The sequence below is a fragment of the Bos javanicus genome, chromosome 15 (genome assembly GCF_032452875.1).
Source record: "Bos javanicus breed banteng chromosome 15, ARS-OSU_banteng_1.0, whole genome shotgun sequence".
NCBI lineage: Eukaryota > Metazoa > Chordata > Mammalia > Artiodactyla > Bovidae > Bos > Bos javanicus.
The window spans coordinates 82364794-82382640 of record NC_083882.1 but is presented as its reverse complement, the minus strand read 5'-3'; the positions used below and the strand labels follow the sequence as shown (position 1 = coordinate 82382640).

At 39.7% G+C, this 17847-nt stretch overlaps 1 protein-coding gene across 4 annotated transcripts in view; it reads right to left on the bottom strand.

The window, feature by feature from the left end:
- Positions 1 to 17847, bottom strand: part of ZFP91 (ZFP91 zinc finger protein, atypical E3 ubiquitin ligase) — a 39632-nt gene extending 21785 nt beyond the window's left edge. For 2 of the 4 annotated variants that reach the window (XM_061381568.1, XM_061381569.1), the window contains exons 1-2: positions 17427 to 17847; positions 12058 to 12086 (exon numbers count right to left, since the gene is read on the bottom strand). In XM_061381568.1, coding sequence (XP_061237552.1) covers positions 12058 to 12086; positions 17427 to 17758 — 361 coding nt within the window. In that variant the 5' untranslated portion in view covers positions 17759 to 17847. Of the gene's footprint in view, positions 1 to 12057; positions 12087 to 17079; positions 17254 to 17426 lie in introns of those variants that run through there. The other 2 variants (XM_061381571.1, XM_061381572.1) reach the window with 1 other exon arrangement.

Sequence of the window (17847 nt, the reverse complement as noted above, 5' to 3'; positions counted from 1 at the left end):
TTAAATACTTGTTAAGTGCCTAATATTTTCTTTTTTCTAAACTTAGTCCTCATAATCTTGCCAAATAATATTTTTTTTAATAGTTGAGGAAAACAAGTAACTGACTTTCGCAAGCTCACATATTAAATGGTGGAGCTAAGATTGGAACCCAGGTATATCTAAGTCCAAAGTCCACATTCATTCCACTACACCACACTTATCATATAAAAAAGAAATGGGAAAGTGCCAGTCCAAGAGCTTAATTCAGATTTGAGAGCTGGTTCATTTCCACCCAGTCTCAGGTTCAAGTGCCAAAAAAGCGGCTCATTTATGTAAGATACTAAAAGACCACAAGAAGAATTATTTCAACAAAGTGAATTCTTAATCTAAAACTGCAGCGAACATTCACACCATCATTATTCACAGTAGCTATTTAAAAAGATCAAGTGATGAACAATCTGTTTAGATCAAATGGAGTATTTTCACACAAAGGAATGAAAATATTTATACATGCTACAACATGCAGTAACCTAAAAAATTTTGTGCTAAGTGAAAGAAGTCAGACTCAAAACAGAAAACCTCACATATTTTAAGTACAAGTCTGTATACAACATGTCAGAAAAGACGTATCTACACAGACAGAATTACACACTTAAAAACATGTGTATTTTAAACTATCGATATGTAAACTGTGCCTCAATAAAAGTGTGTTAATAAAATAGGTATTGCAGCACGGAGTCATAAAGGCCAGTAACTCACACTACCCAAACGCCCATCAGTAGTAAAAAGAGATAAACTGTGATATATTCCCACAATGGAACAGTACATAGCAATGAAAATAAACAGTCCATAACAAATCCAACACAGAAGAACGTCACATAATGGGGAGCAAAAGAGGCCCTACACAGGAGTATAAAACGAATTACTCCACTTACATAAAACTCAAAAATTGGCAAAACTACTTTGTGCTGTTCAAAGTAACAACAGTGGTTACACTCAGGGATGGCTGACTGTGTTGTGTCGAGCTGGGTAATGTTTACGTGACTGGACTTGCTTTGTGGATACACGATGCTGTACACGTCCCTAAGTGTGCTTTTATACATGTATGGTGTATCTTAATAATTTCTTAAAAAAAAAAAACCAATCACCTGTAATCTACCCTCCCCCTCCAGGGGTTGGGGGAGAACCTGAGAAATACCAAATGTCCTTCAATCAAGTAACAGTTAAATAAACACGGAACACCTACGTGTGGCAGTCATAGCTGGAAGCCCATGAAGTCACCCATCTCTTTCTCTTTCTCTTAGAGAATCAATCCCACTGCTAAAAACATGTTGGGATTTGAGTGGAAACTAAGGTTTTCACAGTGTAGTTTGCAAACTCCTATGGGTCCCCAATACTCTTTCAAGAAGTTTTCAAAGTCAAAACTGGTCACCAAAAAACCTGTTGGGATTTTGATTATACTGCACTTACAGATCAATATGGGGAGAAATAAAACCTTAAAAATGAGTCTTCAAACTCATGAACAAGGCACACCGCTCTTTTCAGTTCAGTCGCTCAGCCGTGTCTGACTCTTTGCGACCCCATGAATCACAGCACGCCAGGCCTCCCTGTCCATCACCAACTCCCGGAGTTCACCCAGACTCATGTCCATCGAGTCGGTGATGCCACCCGGCCATCTCATCCTCTGTCATCCCCTTCTCCTCCTGCCTCCAGTCCCTCCCAGCAACTTAGGTTTTATTAATAACTTCCCTCAGCAGTGTTTCGTACTTTTCAGTGTATACTTGACATCTTCTGTCACATTTCTCCCTAAATAATTCATACTTGTGGTACTATCGTAAGCAATATTTTCACACACAAATACAAGTGACTTTTGCATGCTGATCCTGCTTCCGTGGGATGGCTCCAAGAGGCCTTGCAGCTTCTGGACCACTGTCCTGAGACCACACGACACGAGAATGTCTGAACTGGAAGACCACGAGGAGAATGGCCCAAATGAAAAATAACAAACTACTGTCTTTTAAACCACCAAGCTTTTGGATGGTTTGTTATACAATATATAACTGACACAGAAGTTTATAGAGAGAGTCACAGTAAAGGAAATGGGGTTTAGAAATTCTCAGAGTTAAAGTTACAAACAGAATCAGTCAATAAGAAGGTAGGATACTGGGAGTCTAGGATTAAACAAGCCAGTCACATTTAAGGAGATATGTAAGCAAAAGACAGACCCTCAGGAATTCTCAGTAGGGAATTAACTGTACTAAAGCAAAAGGGACTACTTGCCTGGGTATATTAACAGTCAGATCAACCTGGCTAGTTTTAATTCCGAGGAGCTTGATCCTTCTTGGGACTGAAAAGATCAGGGGTCATTAACTCAGAGCTAATTTCTTTGTGTCACAGGATCTTGCCCACCCACAATCTCGGTGTAAGGATAAGATTATGTCCACAGGTCCAGACGAGTATCTCTTAGGGGTTTCCGATTCTTATCTGCTGAGTGGAGGTCTGCCCACTCAGGACCCTGGGCCTCTTCTGCCAGTTGCAACTCTCAACTGGTAGTGGAGGAAAAAGGATCTCAATATAACTATTATATATAACTATTATATCTACTACTGTGGGCAGGAATCCCTTAGAAGAAATGGAGTAGCCATCATGGTCAACAAGAGAGTCCGAAATGCAGTACTTGGATACAATCTCAAAAACGACAGAATGATCTCTGTTTGTTTCCAAGGCAAACCATTCAGTATCACAGTAATCCAAGTCTATGCCCCAATCAGTAATGCTGAAGAAGCTGATGTTGAACGGTTCTATGAAGACCTACAAGACCTTTTAGAACTAACACCCAAAACAGATGTCTTTTTCATTATAGGGAACTGAAATGCAAAAGTACGAAGTCAAGAAACACCTGGAGTAAAAGGCAAATTTGGCCTTGGAATACGGAAAGAAACAGGGCAAAGACTAATAGAGTTTTGCCAAGAAAATACACTGGTCATAACACCCTCTTCCAACAACACAAGAGAAGACTCTATACATGGACATCACCAGATGGTCAACATCGAAATCAGACTGATTATGTTCTTTGCAGCCAAAGATGGAGAAGCTCTATACAGTCAACAAAAACAAGACCAGGAGCTGACTGTGGCTCAGACCATGAACTCCTTATTGCCAAATTCAGACTTAAATTGAAGAAAGTAGGGAAAACTACTAGACCATTCAGGTATGACCTTAATCAAATCCCTTATGATTATACAGTGGAAGTGAGAAATAGATTTAAGGGCCTAGATCTGATAGATAGAGTGCCTGATGAACTATGGAATGAGGTTCGTGACACTGTACAGGAGACAGGGATCAAGACCATCTCCATGGAAAAGAAATGCAAAAAGCAAAATGGCTGTCTGGGGAGGCCTTACAAATAGCTGTGAAAAGAAGAGAAGCAAAAAGCAAAGGAGAAAAGGAAAGATATAAAAATCTCAATGCAGAGTTCCAAAGAATAGCAAGAAGAGATAAGAAAGCCTTCTTCAGCGATCAATGCAAAGAAATAGGGGAAAACAACAGAACTGGAAAGACTAGAGATCTCTTCAAGAAAATCAGAGATATCAAAGGAACATTTCATGCAAAGATGGGCTCGATAAAGGACAGAAATGGTATGGACCTAACAGAAGCAGAAGATATTAAGAAGAGATGGCAAGAATACACAGAAGAACTGTACAAAAAATATCTTCACGACCCAGATAATCACGATGATGTGATCACTGACCTAGAGCCAGACATCCCGGAATGTGAAGTCAAGTGGGCCTTAGAAAGCATCACTACGAACAAATCTAGTGGAGGTGATGGAATTCCAGTTGAGCTATTTCAAATCCTGAAAGATGATGCTGTGAAAGTGCTGCACTCTACATGCCAGCAAATTTGGAAAACTCAGCAGTGGCCACAGGACTGGAAAAGGTCAGTTTTCATTCCAATCCCAAAGAAAGGCCATGCCAAAGAATGCTCAAACTACCGCACAACTGCACTCATCTCACACACTAGTAAAGTAATGCTCAAAATTCTCCAAGACAGGCTTCAGCAGTACATGAACCATGAACTTCCTAATGTTCAAGCTGGTTTTAGAAAAGGCAGAGGAACCAGAGATCAAATTGCCAATATCCGCTGTATCATGGTAAAAGCAAGAGAGTTCCAGAAAAAAACATCTACTTCTGTTTTATTGACTATGCCAAAGCCTTTGACTGTGTGGATCACAATAAACTGTGGAAAATTCTGAAAGAGATGGGAATACCAGACCACCTGATCTGCCTCTTGAGAAATCTGTATGCAGGTCAGGAAGCAACAGTTAGAACTGGACATAGAACAACAGACTGGTTCCAAATAGGAAAATGAGTACGTTAAGGCTGTATACTGTCACCCTGTTTATTTAACTTATATGCAGCATACATCATGAGAAACGCTGGACTGGAAGAAACACAAGCTGGAATCAAGATTGCCGGGAGAAATATCAATAACCTCAGATATGCAGATGACACCACCCTTATAACAGGAAGTGAAGAGGAACTAAAAAGCCTCTTGATGAAAGTGAAAGAGGAGAGTGAAAAGGTTGGCTTAAAGCTCAACATTCAGAAAACGAAGATCATGGCATCTGGTCCCATCACTTCATGGGAAATAGATGGGGAAACAGTGGAAACAGTGTCAGACTTTATTTTGGGGGGCTCCAAAATCACTGCAGATGGTGACTGCAGCCATGAAATTAAAAGACACTTACTCCTTGGAAGGAAAGTTATGACCAACCTAGATAGCAATTTCAAAAGCAGAGACATTACTTTGCCAACAAAGGTTCATCTAGTCAAGGCTATGGTTTTTCCTGTGGTCATGTATGGATGTGAGAGTTGGACTGTGAAGAAGGCTGAGTGCCGAAGAATTGATGCTTTTGAACTGTGGTGTTGGAGAAGACTCTTGAGAGTCCCTTGGACTGCATGGAGATCCAACCAGTCCATTCTGAAGGAGATGAGCCCTGGGATTTCTTTGGAAGGAATGATGCTAAAGCTGAAACTCCAGTACTTTGGCCACCTCATGCGAAGAGTTGACTCATTGGAAAAGACTCTGATGCTGGGAGGGATTGGAGGCAAGAGGAGAAGGGGACGACAGAGGATGAGATGGCTGGATGGCATCACTGACTCGATGGACGTGAGTCTGGGTGAACTCTGGGAGTTGGTGATGGATAGGGAGGCCTGGTGTGCTGCGATTCATGGGGTTGCAAAGAGTCGGACACGACTGAGTGAATGATCTGATCTTATTATATATAACAAGATAAACATAACTGTGTTAAGATGGTTCTGATATGTTGAATCATAATAGGCAAATTATTATACACCTATCTTCTGTATATGTAAGGGACAGAAAGACTCATTGACCTGATTGATAAAACATCCTATAACCGAAAGGAACTGATAATCAAGGCTTTCTAAGCCCATGTCACAATCCACACTAATCATGAGGTATGTCTGCACGTCTAGGAAACTAGAACAGAAAGGAAGAACCATCGGAGGCCTGGGTATTTGAAGTAGAAAAAAGTCTGAAGGCTACGGGGCATTCCTAACAAGGAACAAGTTGTTGAGCACATCTTTCTCACCCTGAGAGGAATAATGTGGTTCCTGTCACCTTAAGATAAAGGGCTAGGAAGGAAATAGGATAGATAAAATGTCTACCTAGTGTACTGTCAGCCTCTTGAGACATAAGCATTACAATAGTCAGAACTTGAGTCTCAGAAACCTGATCGTGTGACTCTGTGTATTTCTATAATTAGCTCTACTTTGTTTTCCATAAATAATTAGTAAAGTCCATTTTGAAATATTAATATTAGTCGATTTCAACATATTTGAAGAAGTCAGGGAAAGCAAACCTTTGCTTTTTTTAAAAACTGAAAGCAAAACTAGTTATTTAAGCCAACTTTGGAAGAGTATCATTGTGAAGACGATGTTTTTTGTACATCCTTTGTGCAGAAACTCAAATGGTAAAAATTAAGTATTTATATACCACCACAGGAAAAGAGAAATACTCTGATGAAAACAATCTAAATAAATCCCTAGATCTGATTAACTCATTTGGTGATTCTGTCTAGGCAATCTTTTCCAAACATCACTACAACAGGAAGAGTAACTAAAAACAGCAAAATGATATTAAATAAAGGATGAAGCCCACACTTTAATACAATCAAAATTTTAAACAACCAGGATTCCAAACTGTTTCCTCCAAGCTCTAATTTCATTCGATATTCTTTAAGGGAAAAAAAGGAGGGGCTCTCTTACATGCAACTACTGTGTGTCGTGGTATCTACACTGCACACCACCCAGAAACAAAGTCTGTGAGATCAGAATTAGCAGGTAAAGCAACACTGGGATTATCAGTAACTACACTGGAGCAAACCATTCCTTAACCTTCACTGTGTCACACTGTTAGAATGTCTTCACCCCACACTTATTTACCGCACAGCCTAGTATCTAGGATGGTGCTGGACACACAGCGAATGCTCAACCATCACCTGCTGAATGAACTATTCGTGAGGCAATTTTCTACTGCGTTCTAGACACATCCACCAGGGTTAAATAAACACAGTAGGCACAGGGACCTAATGCACTTCTTTACTACTATTTCAGCTTGAAAAATGACCATGGCACTTTGCAATTTAATAATTTTAAAACAACAGCCAGTTCCTTTTTTGAGTGTACATTATCATTTATTCAAACATGTCCAGAGTTCTCACCTTTAATCAAAGGACAGCACTTAATTTCCAAGTTGTTTGGAGTAAGAGTAAAAATAATCCTGAAAACATCTTTTTAATACTAATGAAACAAAGAGATATCTTTAGAAAATCGTCTCCATTTCTATATTCAGTGATCTAGTTGTAGAACTATGAAACACTTACATACCTACATATGCAGCTCAGAGTTGAATGACTACTGTAGTAACTGAACTTACACAGAGACTGAGATGGGAGTTGGAGAGGATTTCTTTGAAATTTTATAAGCTTAACAACAGTTACTTTTTATCGAGTCTTTACTGGATTCAGTTTACTAGATTATCTGCAATAAAAGGCAGAATTTATCCCATCGAAGTACTAACCAGGCAATAAAAGGCAGAACTTGAATTCAACCCAAGCTGTAACTGCAGATCCAGAGCATTTATCTAGGGGATTAAAGTGGGACTTAAAGACTGACTCACCCATAATGCAGGTGTTTCTGTTTTCAACTTTAGCGCAGATGACTTACGTCGTCGAGTTAGTGCCAGGTGTGCAAGAAAGGGACTCGTTTTACACACACCTACCCCCACCGTACTTTCTCAGGTTCTCTTCCATCATAACTAGACACTGACTATACTTCCCTGTGCTATACAATAGGTCCTTGCCGGTTATCTATTTTATATATAGTAGTGTGTATCTGTTAATCCCAAAGTCCTGATTCCACCCTCCTTTCCCTTTTGGTAACCATAAATTTAAGTTCATTTGTATCTTTTTTTTTTTTTCCAGATTCCACACATAAGCGATTATCTGTTATTTATATTTGTCTGACTGACTTTACTTAGTATGATAATTCTAGGTCTATTCATGTTGCTGCGAAAGTCATTATTTCATATGTTTTTATGGCTGAGTAATATTTCAGTGTGTGTGTGTGTGCACCCATGTGTGCACACACTGGAAAATATACATATATATACACACACACACACAATCACAATACACATCTTCTGTATCCATTCATCTGTGGAGGGACACTTGGGTTGCTTTCATCTCTTGGCAACTGTAAACAGTGCTGCGTGACACTGGGCATGTTTATCTTTTTGAATTAGAGTTTTCATCTTTTTCTGATAATACACCCAGGAGAGGGAGTGCTGGATCATGATAGCTCTATTTTTAGCTTTTAAACAAGCATCCATACTACACTCCACAGTGGCTGCACTAAGTCACACTCCCACCAATGGTGTGGAAGGGCCCCCCTTTCTCCACACTCTTCCCAGCATTTACTATTATAGACTTTCAGATGATGGTGATTCTGACCAGTATGAGGCAGTACCTCATTACAGCTTTATTTCCATTTCCCGAATAATTAACACTGATGAGCATCTTTTCATGTGCTTGGTAAGTCATCTGTATGTCTTTTTCAGATAAATGTCTGTTTAGGTCTTCTGCCCATTTTTTGATTGTTTTTTTGATATTGAGCTGCATGAGCTGTCTGTATTTTTTTGGAAATTAAACCCTTGTCAGTTGCAGTGTTTGCAAATATTTTCTCTTAGTCCACACTACTATCATTTACATAGAAGGATGTTTTTTGCCTACCTTCTCTGAGTTTTATGGTGTCATATCTGATATTTACATTTTAAGCCAATTTGAATTTAAGTATAGTGTGAAGCAGAAGATATTAAGAAGAGATGGCAAGAATACACAGAAGAACTGTACAAAAAAGATCTTCACGACCCAGATAATCACAATGCTGTGATCACTGACCTAGAGCCAGACATCCTGGAATGTGAAGTCAAGTGGGCCTTAGAAAGCATCACTACGAACAAAGCTAGTGGAGGTGATGGAATTCCAGTTGAGCTTTTCCAAATCCTGAAAGATGATGCTGTGAAAGTGCTGCACTCTACATGCCAGCAAATTTGGAAAACTCAGCAGTGGCCACAGGACTGGAAAAGGTCAGTTTTCATTCCAATCCCAAAGAAAGGCAACGCCCAAGAATGCTCAAACTACTGCACAATTGCACTCATCTCACACACTAGTAAAGTAATGCTCAAAATTCTCCAAGACAGGCTTCAGCAATATGTGAACCGTGAACTTCCTGATATTCAAGTTGGTTTTAGAAAAGGCAGAGGAACCAGAGATCAAATTGCCAACATCCACTGGATCATCGAAAAAGCAAGAGAGTTCCAGAAAAGTATCTATTTCTGCTTTATTGACTATGCCAAAGCCTTTGACTGTGTGGATCACAATAAACTGTGGAAAATTCTGAAAGAGATGGGAATACCAGACCACCTGATCTGCCTCTTGAGAAATCTGTATGCAGGTCAGGAAGCAACAGTTAGAACAGGACATGGGACAACAGACAGGTCCCAAATAGGAAAAGGAGTACGTCAAGGCTGTATATTGTCACCCTGTTTGTTTAACTTATATGCAGAGTACATCATGAGAAACGCTGGACTGGAAGAAACACAAGCTGGAATCAAGATTGCTGGGAGAAATATCAATCACCTCAGATATGCAAATGTCACCACCTTTATGGCAGAAAGTGAAGAGGAACTAAAAAGCCTCTTGATGAAAGTGAAAGTGGAGAGTGAAAAAGTTGGCTTAAAGCTCAGCATTCAGAAAACAAAGATCATGGCATCCAGTCCCATCACTTCGTGGGAAATAGATGGGGAAACAGTGGAAACAGTGTCAGACTTTATTTTTCTGGGCTCTAAAATCACTGCAGATGGTGACTGCAGCCATGAAATTAAAAGACACTTACTCCTTGGAAGGAAAGTCGTGACCAACCTAGATAGCATATTGAAAAGCAGAGACATTACTTTGCCAACAAAGGTTCGTCTAATCAAGGCTATGGTTTTTCCTGTGGTCATGTATGGATGTGAGAGTTGGACTGTGAAGAAGGCTGAGCACTGAAGAATTGATGCTTTTGAACTGTGGTGTTGGAGAAGACTCTTGAGAGTCCCTTGGACTGCATGGAGATCCAACCAGTCCATTCTGAAGGAGATGAGCCATGGGATTTCTTTGGAAGGAATGATGCTAAAGCTGAAACTCCAGTACTTTGGCCACCTCATGCGAAGAGCTGACTCATTGGAAAAGACTCTGATGCTGGGTGAGATTGGAGGCAGGAGGAGAAGGGGACGCCAGAGGATGAGATGGCTGGATGGCATCACTGACTCGATGGACGTGAGTCTGAGTGAACTCCGGGTGTTAGCGATGGACAGGGAGGCCTGGCGTGCTGCGATTCATAGGGTCGTAAAGAGTCGGACACGACTGAGCGACTGATCTGATCCGATAGTGTGAAGAAGTGCTCTAACTTCACTGATATACATGCAGCTGCCCAGCTTTCCCAACCCCACTTGCTGCAGAGACTGTCTTTTCCCCACTGGATATTCTTGCCTCTTTGGTGAAGATTAACTGACCACAGGTGAATGTGTTTATTCTGGGCTCTCTATTCTACTCTATTGGTTCACGTCTGTTTTTGTGCCAATACCACTATTTTGACTGTAGCTTTGTAGTACAGTCTAAAGTATGGGAGGGTTATGCTTCCAGCTTTGTTCTTTTCTCTCAGAATTGATCTGGTAATTCTTAATCTTTTGGGGTTCCATATTTATTTCTTTGAATCACCTTCAATTTCCTTTATCAACGTTTTACAGTTCTCCACATTTAAGTCTTTTACCTCTTTGGTCAGGGTTTTTCCTGGATATTTTATCTTTTTGAGGCAATTTTAAGAGGGATTTTTTTTTTTTTTACTTTCTCTGATATTTCAATGTTAACATAAAGAAATCTGTTAGTACAACAGGTTTCTGTATGTTACTCTTGTATCCCACTACCTTGCTCAATTTATCAACTCTAATAGTTGCTGTGCAGAGTTTATTTGCAATAAAAGACAGAAATTGAATTCAAACTCTGAGTTCTAACTCTAAATCCAGGGCATTTAACAAGCTGATTAAATCTCTCCTCAATGCAAAACTTTACGTAACATGCCAACTTCTGGTTTAAGAAATTGACACAAAAGATCAATTAAAAAGTTATCTACAACAGAGTTCTTAATTTCTACCACATTCTGTGAGTTCACTGCAAGGCAACCCAAAATAATGTCTTTAGACCCAGGAGATAATTCTAGCTGACAGATGCAGGTTGTGGCTTTTGTCTTAATAGAAGTTGCTGTTACTTGTCACCTGTCACAACATTCCCCCCACATCCTACAATTTCCAAAATGATCTCTGAATAAGGAACACAAGAGCTTCCATTCTTGGCAGACATATTCTAATTTCCAAGTATCAACAGCAACAAAACCCAAAACTTCCTAAACAAAACAGTCATGCAAAGCTTTCTACACAAAAACCCGCCTAGTATGAAATACTTCTGCCTGGTATACTATGAAATAAAATACTAGCAGATTCTAAAATTCAGAGGAACAAAAAAACCTGGTCACTGATACCTAATTACTCACAGAGTAATTAAGTTACTGGTTCCTAACCATACTACCATTCTTCAAAATGGCATAAATTCAGGTTCTACACTTGACCTGTACATGCATATTGCAAAGCATTCTTTAAAAGAGAAAAGTCCACACTGAGAATAATATGTATTCATATTACATATATACATAATAAATTAACTGATTAATACTTTAGAACTGGACCAAGATTAGACAAAGTAAATGAAATATGCTTAAACGTATCTTTGTTTTAGTTTTAAGAAGGATGCGATGCATTTGAACGCAGTATCAAGGAACAAAGTCAATAACTAGGAAAAAAATTTAATAAATGAGCAACTGGCTCAACATGGTATGGGCAATTTTAATAATCCAATCTGCAAAGCCAGAACAGTCTTTTTAAAAAAGCGTTAAAAAAAAAAAAAAAAAAAAAACTGACATTAGCTTCCCTTCATAATCCAGATAAGAATACTTTTAATACATATATCTGGTTTGCTATTTGAAATAACCTAATGAGCCCATTTAATTATTCACCAGGCTGCAATCTTAGAACACTTTTCTTTCTGCATTCTTCAAAATGCATTTATGACTCTCCACAAGAATCTATACTGTACTGTGTATACTGTGTATCATTTCGCTCTGCTATTTTACTGAAAAACCAAGTAACTTTAAAAATTACAATAAAGTGACATCAAATAATCTGATTTCCCATTATTAGGTTTTTAAATACTACTAAAATGTTCCACTTGCCCAAACCTGCCACTACTTAAACATGGCCTATCTATTCCAACAGTTCATTACTAAATAAGTCACTTTTAAATTGGAGCAATTTGAATAATCAGGTTGAAGCTCATTCTATTTTCTATCAGATTATAAAGTTGTCACATAAGGTTTGAGTGCTAAGAAGGACCCATCTTACCTTTCTCAGTTGATACTTTTTCTATGCATCTGAAAGAAAAGAGAATCAAATGGTAAATGAATAATCTTGCACATTTTCTTAAAATACAAACATTTATCCTTTTCAGGTTCATCTCCAGAGTGATACATCTAGAGCAGCACTGTCCAGCTAAACTTTCTGCAATGATAAAAAATATTCTACATCTGTACTGTCCAATATGGTAGTCTCCTGAGCGACTGAAATAGCTATGTAGTTGAGGAACTGAATTTTCAGTTTTGATTAATATCATTTAAATAGCCACAAGTAGCTATCATATTTGACAGCACATAACTAGAGTATCATTCAAAATAGTTGTTTTTAACTGTAAAAAAATATCGATACAAAGAAACTAGGGCTAATTTTGTTGTATTAAATGGTGATAGAAGAAAAATGTCTTTATTTTACACAAATGCAGTAACTAGTGGTGCAATGAAATATTTGAGATATCCTCTAAAATACTTCTGCCAAAAGAAAAACAGGGGAGAAGGATAAAGGTAGTAAGAATGGCAAAACCTCGGTAACTGTTAAATCCAGGTGATAAATACTGAGGGTTCATTATTATCTCTACTTTGGATATATTTTGACAATTCTCATATTAAAAATTTAACGAACCTAAGAGAAAATCCTAAAATTATTCATTTGTTAAACTAAAGTCAAAATCTATTTCTAAAATGGCAGCAGACTGGACCTAGAAATAAATGTAACTTGAACTTTACAAATTAGATGGGAAGAGTAAAGAGTCTCGTGTGTAATAAACTGGCGGTTAAAAAAAATGTCATTCACATGTTTTTAATTCGGGGAAATTTCTATCCAATGTTAACTGCTGAGTACAGGATGATGACTCTCCTCTACAGCCCTTACCCAAATTCAAAGTTGATCTGTCTCAGATCTTTCCCAAGATGCCAAACAGCATCTCTGAGCAGTATAAAGTTTTCTCCTTTTTTTTCTTTTTTGAAAATAAACCTAATACAAACGAAGACTCTTACAAAGAATATCCAAGCACATACTAAAGCCACAGCATAATACAAATTCTGTTCTCTTCAGAGAGACTAGATATCATTTTTCTCATCTCATTCATTTTTTTTAAAGCTTGATATTATAATTTATTATATTTTTAATGTCCCAATTAACAACTAACACAGGAATATTGCTCATCATCTTAGCTCTAAATGAAAAGTTACATAAATCATTGTTAGATGTTTAAATACTATGCAATAAACTTTCTGAAAGCCTATGGGAATGGTTCAGTGTTTCCTTTACCAAGATCACTGCAAAAGGAAAACTCAGGATTTCGGGCTTATACAATTGAAGCCTTCTCTAAAGAGCCACAGAATCCATAATTTTTTCCAATTCAGAGTATTACTGCCTCTTCATTCTCACTATCATGACCATCACCTTCTCCTTGCAAAAAGAAAGTGTGAAGCAAAGGCTTACTACCATTTTACTTTCCGCAAGAATACAAACCGCAAATGGAATTCCATATACTGGAAAACAGTGCAGTATTTGTTTCATTTCTAACCCATCTGAACCTGTAGGTTTACCACTAGGAATACTGTTCTAGCCTATATTCCTATATTCCTTATGGTGAGGAAAGAACAGCTTTTCTCAACAGCTAAGTGAGAAATTAAAAAAAAAAGTATTTAAGTATTAAATTCTGAAATGCATCAGATAATCAAAGGACTTATTATCACACAGCAGGAAGAAAATAAGTGTTCTGCATTTAAAGTAATCTTATTTTAACAATTACAGTGTTTCCCTATTAGTAGAGAATGGATGTTTTAACTTCTAAATCAGAAATAAACTGGAGTGTGTGTATGTATACACAGATACCTGTATATACGCATACATAGATACCTATAAACATCTGCATTTGAAGCATAACAATCTTAACTCTGGAATTTATTGGCTAAAATACAGCAAATAAAGAGCCTCTTAGTACTAATATATAACCTTTCTTCAAATTTGGTTTATCTTTCCTTACTATTAGCCTTTAAGCTTTTAATTTAAAATAATTGTAGATTTAACTTAATGCCTTTTGCTTCAGCACAATTACTGAAAAATTCTTTTTATTCCCCTTCACAAAGAGTTCCTATTCTTTTCATTAATTCCTGAGTATGTCAATGCAAATAGAAAAATTGTTAGAAGATTAGCCAAGTTTATAAAAACAGTAATTGCCATCTAACTGTAAAGCTCATTCCACAAATCATAAATTATCAGCTAAAGATGAAGAAGCATATTCAAGGAGATTAAGTGACTTGCCCAAGGTCACTTAGTAAGCAGTAAAAAGCAATGCTTTTTTCCTATTTTGCCTTGTAAGAGGAAGTGATTACAATCAATCCAAGTCTATTTACTGACACTTGAAGTTACTGTACAAGTCACTTTGCTGTTTCCTTGATCAAGAAAAACAAAGGTAGGTTAAACAGTTGATTACTGGGAATTTATTGGGAGAAATGTTATTTGGAAAACAGAGCTGAAATCAAGGTCAGAAGGCACTTGACCAGGGTTCAGTGATCACACATTTCAAAACTTGAAATGTCTTAAAGGATAAAGTTTCTCAATTACTTTTTAAAATGTATCACTCTGAAAATCTGTAAACCGTGCATACATCTGACAAACCTCCACTAATTCATGCATTATCCCCCTTTACTGAAATCCATGTCTCATTTTTCTTTATAAATCCTGGCTCAGCACACTACCAGACCCAATTATTTGCTAAATCAAGGTTTACAGAGCTGAAATGCTGTAGGAGTCCTTCGATTTCCAGGGTATGTAGTAAATTGAAAACATGTAACAAAAAAATTATTAAAGTGAAAATTTACCAAACAATCCAATCCAAACTGCATAATTTAAAATATACAGTTAAGAAATAGTTCTGAGGCTTAAAGAACACTATGATCTTTTATGATACTGGATGAGAGAGAAATGGACTTTTAAGAATTAAGACTTTTCTTTCCTCCCCACAAAGAATACTGTGGAGAAAAAAACTGAAGGGATTTAATTAAGTTATCCTTATCCAACTTCAACTGTTGTAACGTTTACATTGTGGAAATAAAAGTACTCTGTACTTTTTTGACAGAAGTTAGGGAACATTAATAAATCATGAGAGCTGGTAAAACTAACACTTAAGATTTTCTCTAAGTAAAAGTGATGAATCAGTGGGAGGGAAAGGTGCTAAGGAGATATAGCCATATATAACTTTCAAATGGGTAGGTGAAAATGGAAGGAAATTTTAAAAGATTAAGTTATTAACCTTCCTGTGTATGGTTACAGAAAAAATTAAAAGTCCAATTTGGCAGAATTTACATGAAAAACTCCACTACACAGTAGTTCTACCTCTACTATATAACAGGCTCCTCTGTCCCTGGGATTCTCCAGGCAAGAACACTGGAGTGGGGTGCCACTTCCTTCAACTATGCAACTCCAGTAGATTTAACTACTCCGTAACTACATACAGTAGAGGTATATAATAGGCAGCATATCACTGCTCAAAACACACACTTTCAGTATTTCCTACGCACCAGGCTTTGAATTAAGTGCTGCACTTAAGTCTCACAAACTCCTCTCATTGAGCTTAACATTATCTCCTACAGATAATGAAACTGAGGCACAAGCAGTTTAACCTGTCCAAGGAATTTATATCCAAATAAGGCCAATGACATCTTTTCAAATCTATGATAGTAAAAACTGTTTAAATTTTTTGTCTATGAAATTTATTTATAGCAATTAATAGAATTCTAACTGCAGCTCAATCATTTATAATTACAAATTTTTGTTGTCCACAGAAATTTAATTTACACAATTCTCTAAATTATGTTAATTGGTGAAAGTCGCTCAACTGTCCGACTCTTTGTGACGCCATGGACTATACAATCCACGGAATCCTCCAGGCCAGAATACAGGAGTGGGTAGCCTTTCCCTTCTCTAGGGGATCTTCCCAACCCAGGGACAGAACCAGGTGTCCCGCAATGCGGGCGGATTCTTTACCAGCTGAAAGAAAGTGAAGTCGCTCAGTCGTGTCCGACTTTTTGCAACCCCATGGACTGTAGCCCACCAGGCTCCTCTGTCCACGGGATTTTCAGGCAAGAATACGGGAGTGGGTTGCTATCTCCTCCACTTTACCAGCTGAGCCACATGTTAATCAAATAACATCCAATAATTTGAAAGCACATCTAAAACACAATATACCTTTGAATGTTACTTCTTTCTGAGAGTCTTCCAAGACAAGTACGCCACGATCAGAGACTTCACTTTTAATTGTGGAGTGGGTGTGTTTCAAATTTTAAATTGACCGGGCCTGTGTAAGCCAAATATTGTCAGGATCTCTACTGGGGAGGTAGGGTGGCGCCGGCGGCAGGGGCATTTAACATTGATTTCTCCCCTCACCTTCAATTTTTCCTGCTTTCACTTAAAATTTTTCACTTGAAACTCAAAAAGCCACAAAAGTCTTCAGCAACTAATTCCACGCCTAATGTTCTTCATTTGTACAATTTACAAACACGTGTGCTTCACTACTTTAGGCACAGAAACATTTTAATGAATCACTTAAAAAATATGTAGATTCCTGGTCATCTTGGTTCTTCTACGACCTCTCGGGAAGAATTCCTTTCATATTATTCAAAATTTTAAGGACGAAATCCCTATATTAAAACATATCCAAAAACACACACTAGTGTGTGCCTCAGTTTTATCTATAGGAGATAATGTTAATTAAGCTCAATGAGATGAGTTTGTGAGACTTAAAGTGCAGCACTTAATACAAAGCATGAGACGTAGGAAATATTCAAAGTTTTTGTTTTTGACAGTCGTCAAAAAAAAAAACACGCATTTCAGAGTCTACACTTTAAATTGGCAAGCCACGTTTTTATCCCACTAATTTTTTTTTTTTTTTAAGAAAACCAGTGAAAAGTAATGTGAAAATTTAGTACGTTAACAAACAAACAAACAAACTGCATAACGATCCCAGTACAACTGAGACTGATCAGGAGGGAAGGGTGGGGGAACGACCTCATCCTGCGCGCTGAGAGCGAAGCCCCCGCCGCCGGCTTCCCAGCCCGGACGCCCCGTAACAGCGCAGGCCGCCGCGCGGGGGAAGGGGCCGGCGGTCAGAGGGCGCGCGGACAGCCCGGGCCGGCGGGGCCGAGCGGCAGAGGCGCGCCCCGCGGGGGCCGCTGAGACGGGAGCGGGCGGCGGGGCGCGGGCGGGCCGGCGGCGGGGGCCGGCGGCGGGGCGCCGAGCCGGCCGGCAGGGGGCAGAGCGGCGGCGCGTCACGTGGGGCGGCCGCTACGGGAGCCGCGAGGGCTGCGCGGGCGGAGGGGGGTCGCTCCCACCGCCGCGGAGACGGCGTTACTCACAGCAGGCGCGGGCTCCTCTTGCCCTGGGCCGGGGACGGCGGCTTCGCGGCCTGGGCCGGCTGCCCCGGGGCGTCGGCGGGCCTGGCGCTGGGGCTGCTCCTCCGCCGGCGCGGGTATTCGGCCTTCCTCCGACGGGACACGGCGGCGGCGGCGGCGGCGGCCGCGGCGGCGCGGCCCCGGTCCCGGCCTCCCCTCAGCACGCGGCTGCTGGGGGGCCCCGCGGGCGGCGCCGCCGCCGCCTCGGGGGGCTGTGGCTGGGGCTCGGCCGCCGCCGGCCCCCCTCCCTGGTCCTGCCGCTCCGGGGGTCGCGGCTCTTCCGTCTCCCCCGGCATCGGGACGTGTCCGCCCCCCCACCCCCTGGTCCCGGCGGCGGAGGCGGCGGCGGCGGCGGCCGCGGCGCTGCTCCCCCCGCCCCCCGGAG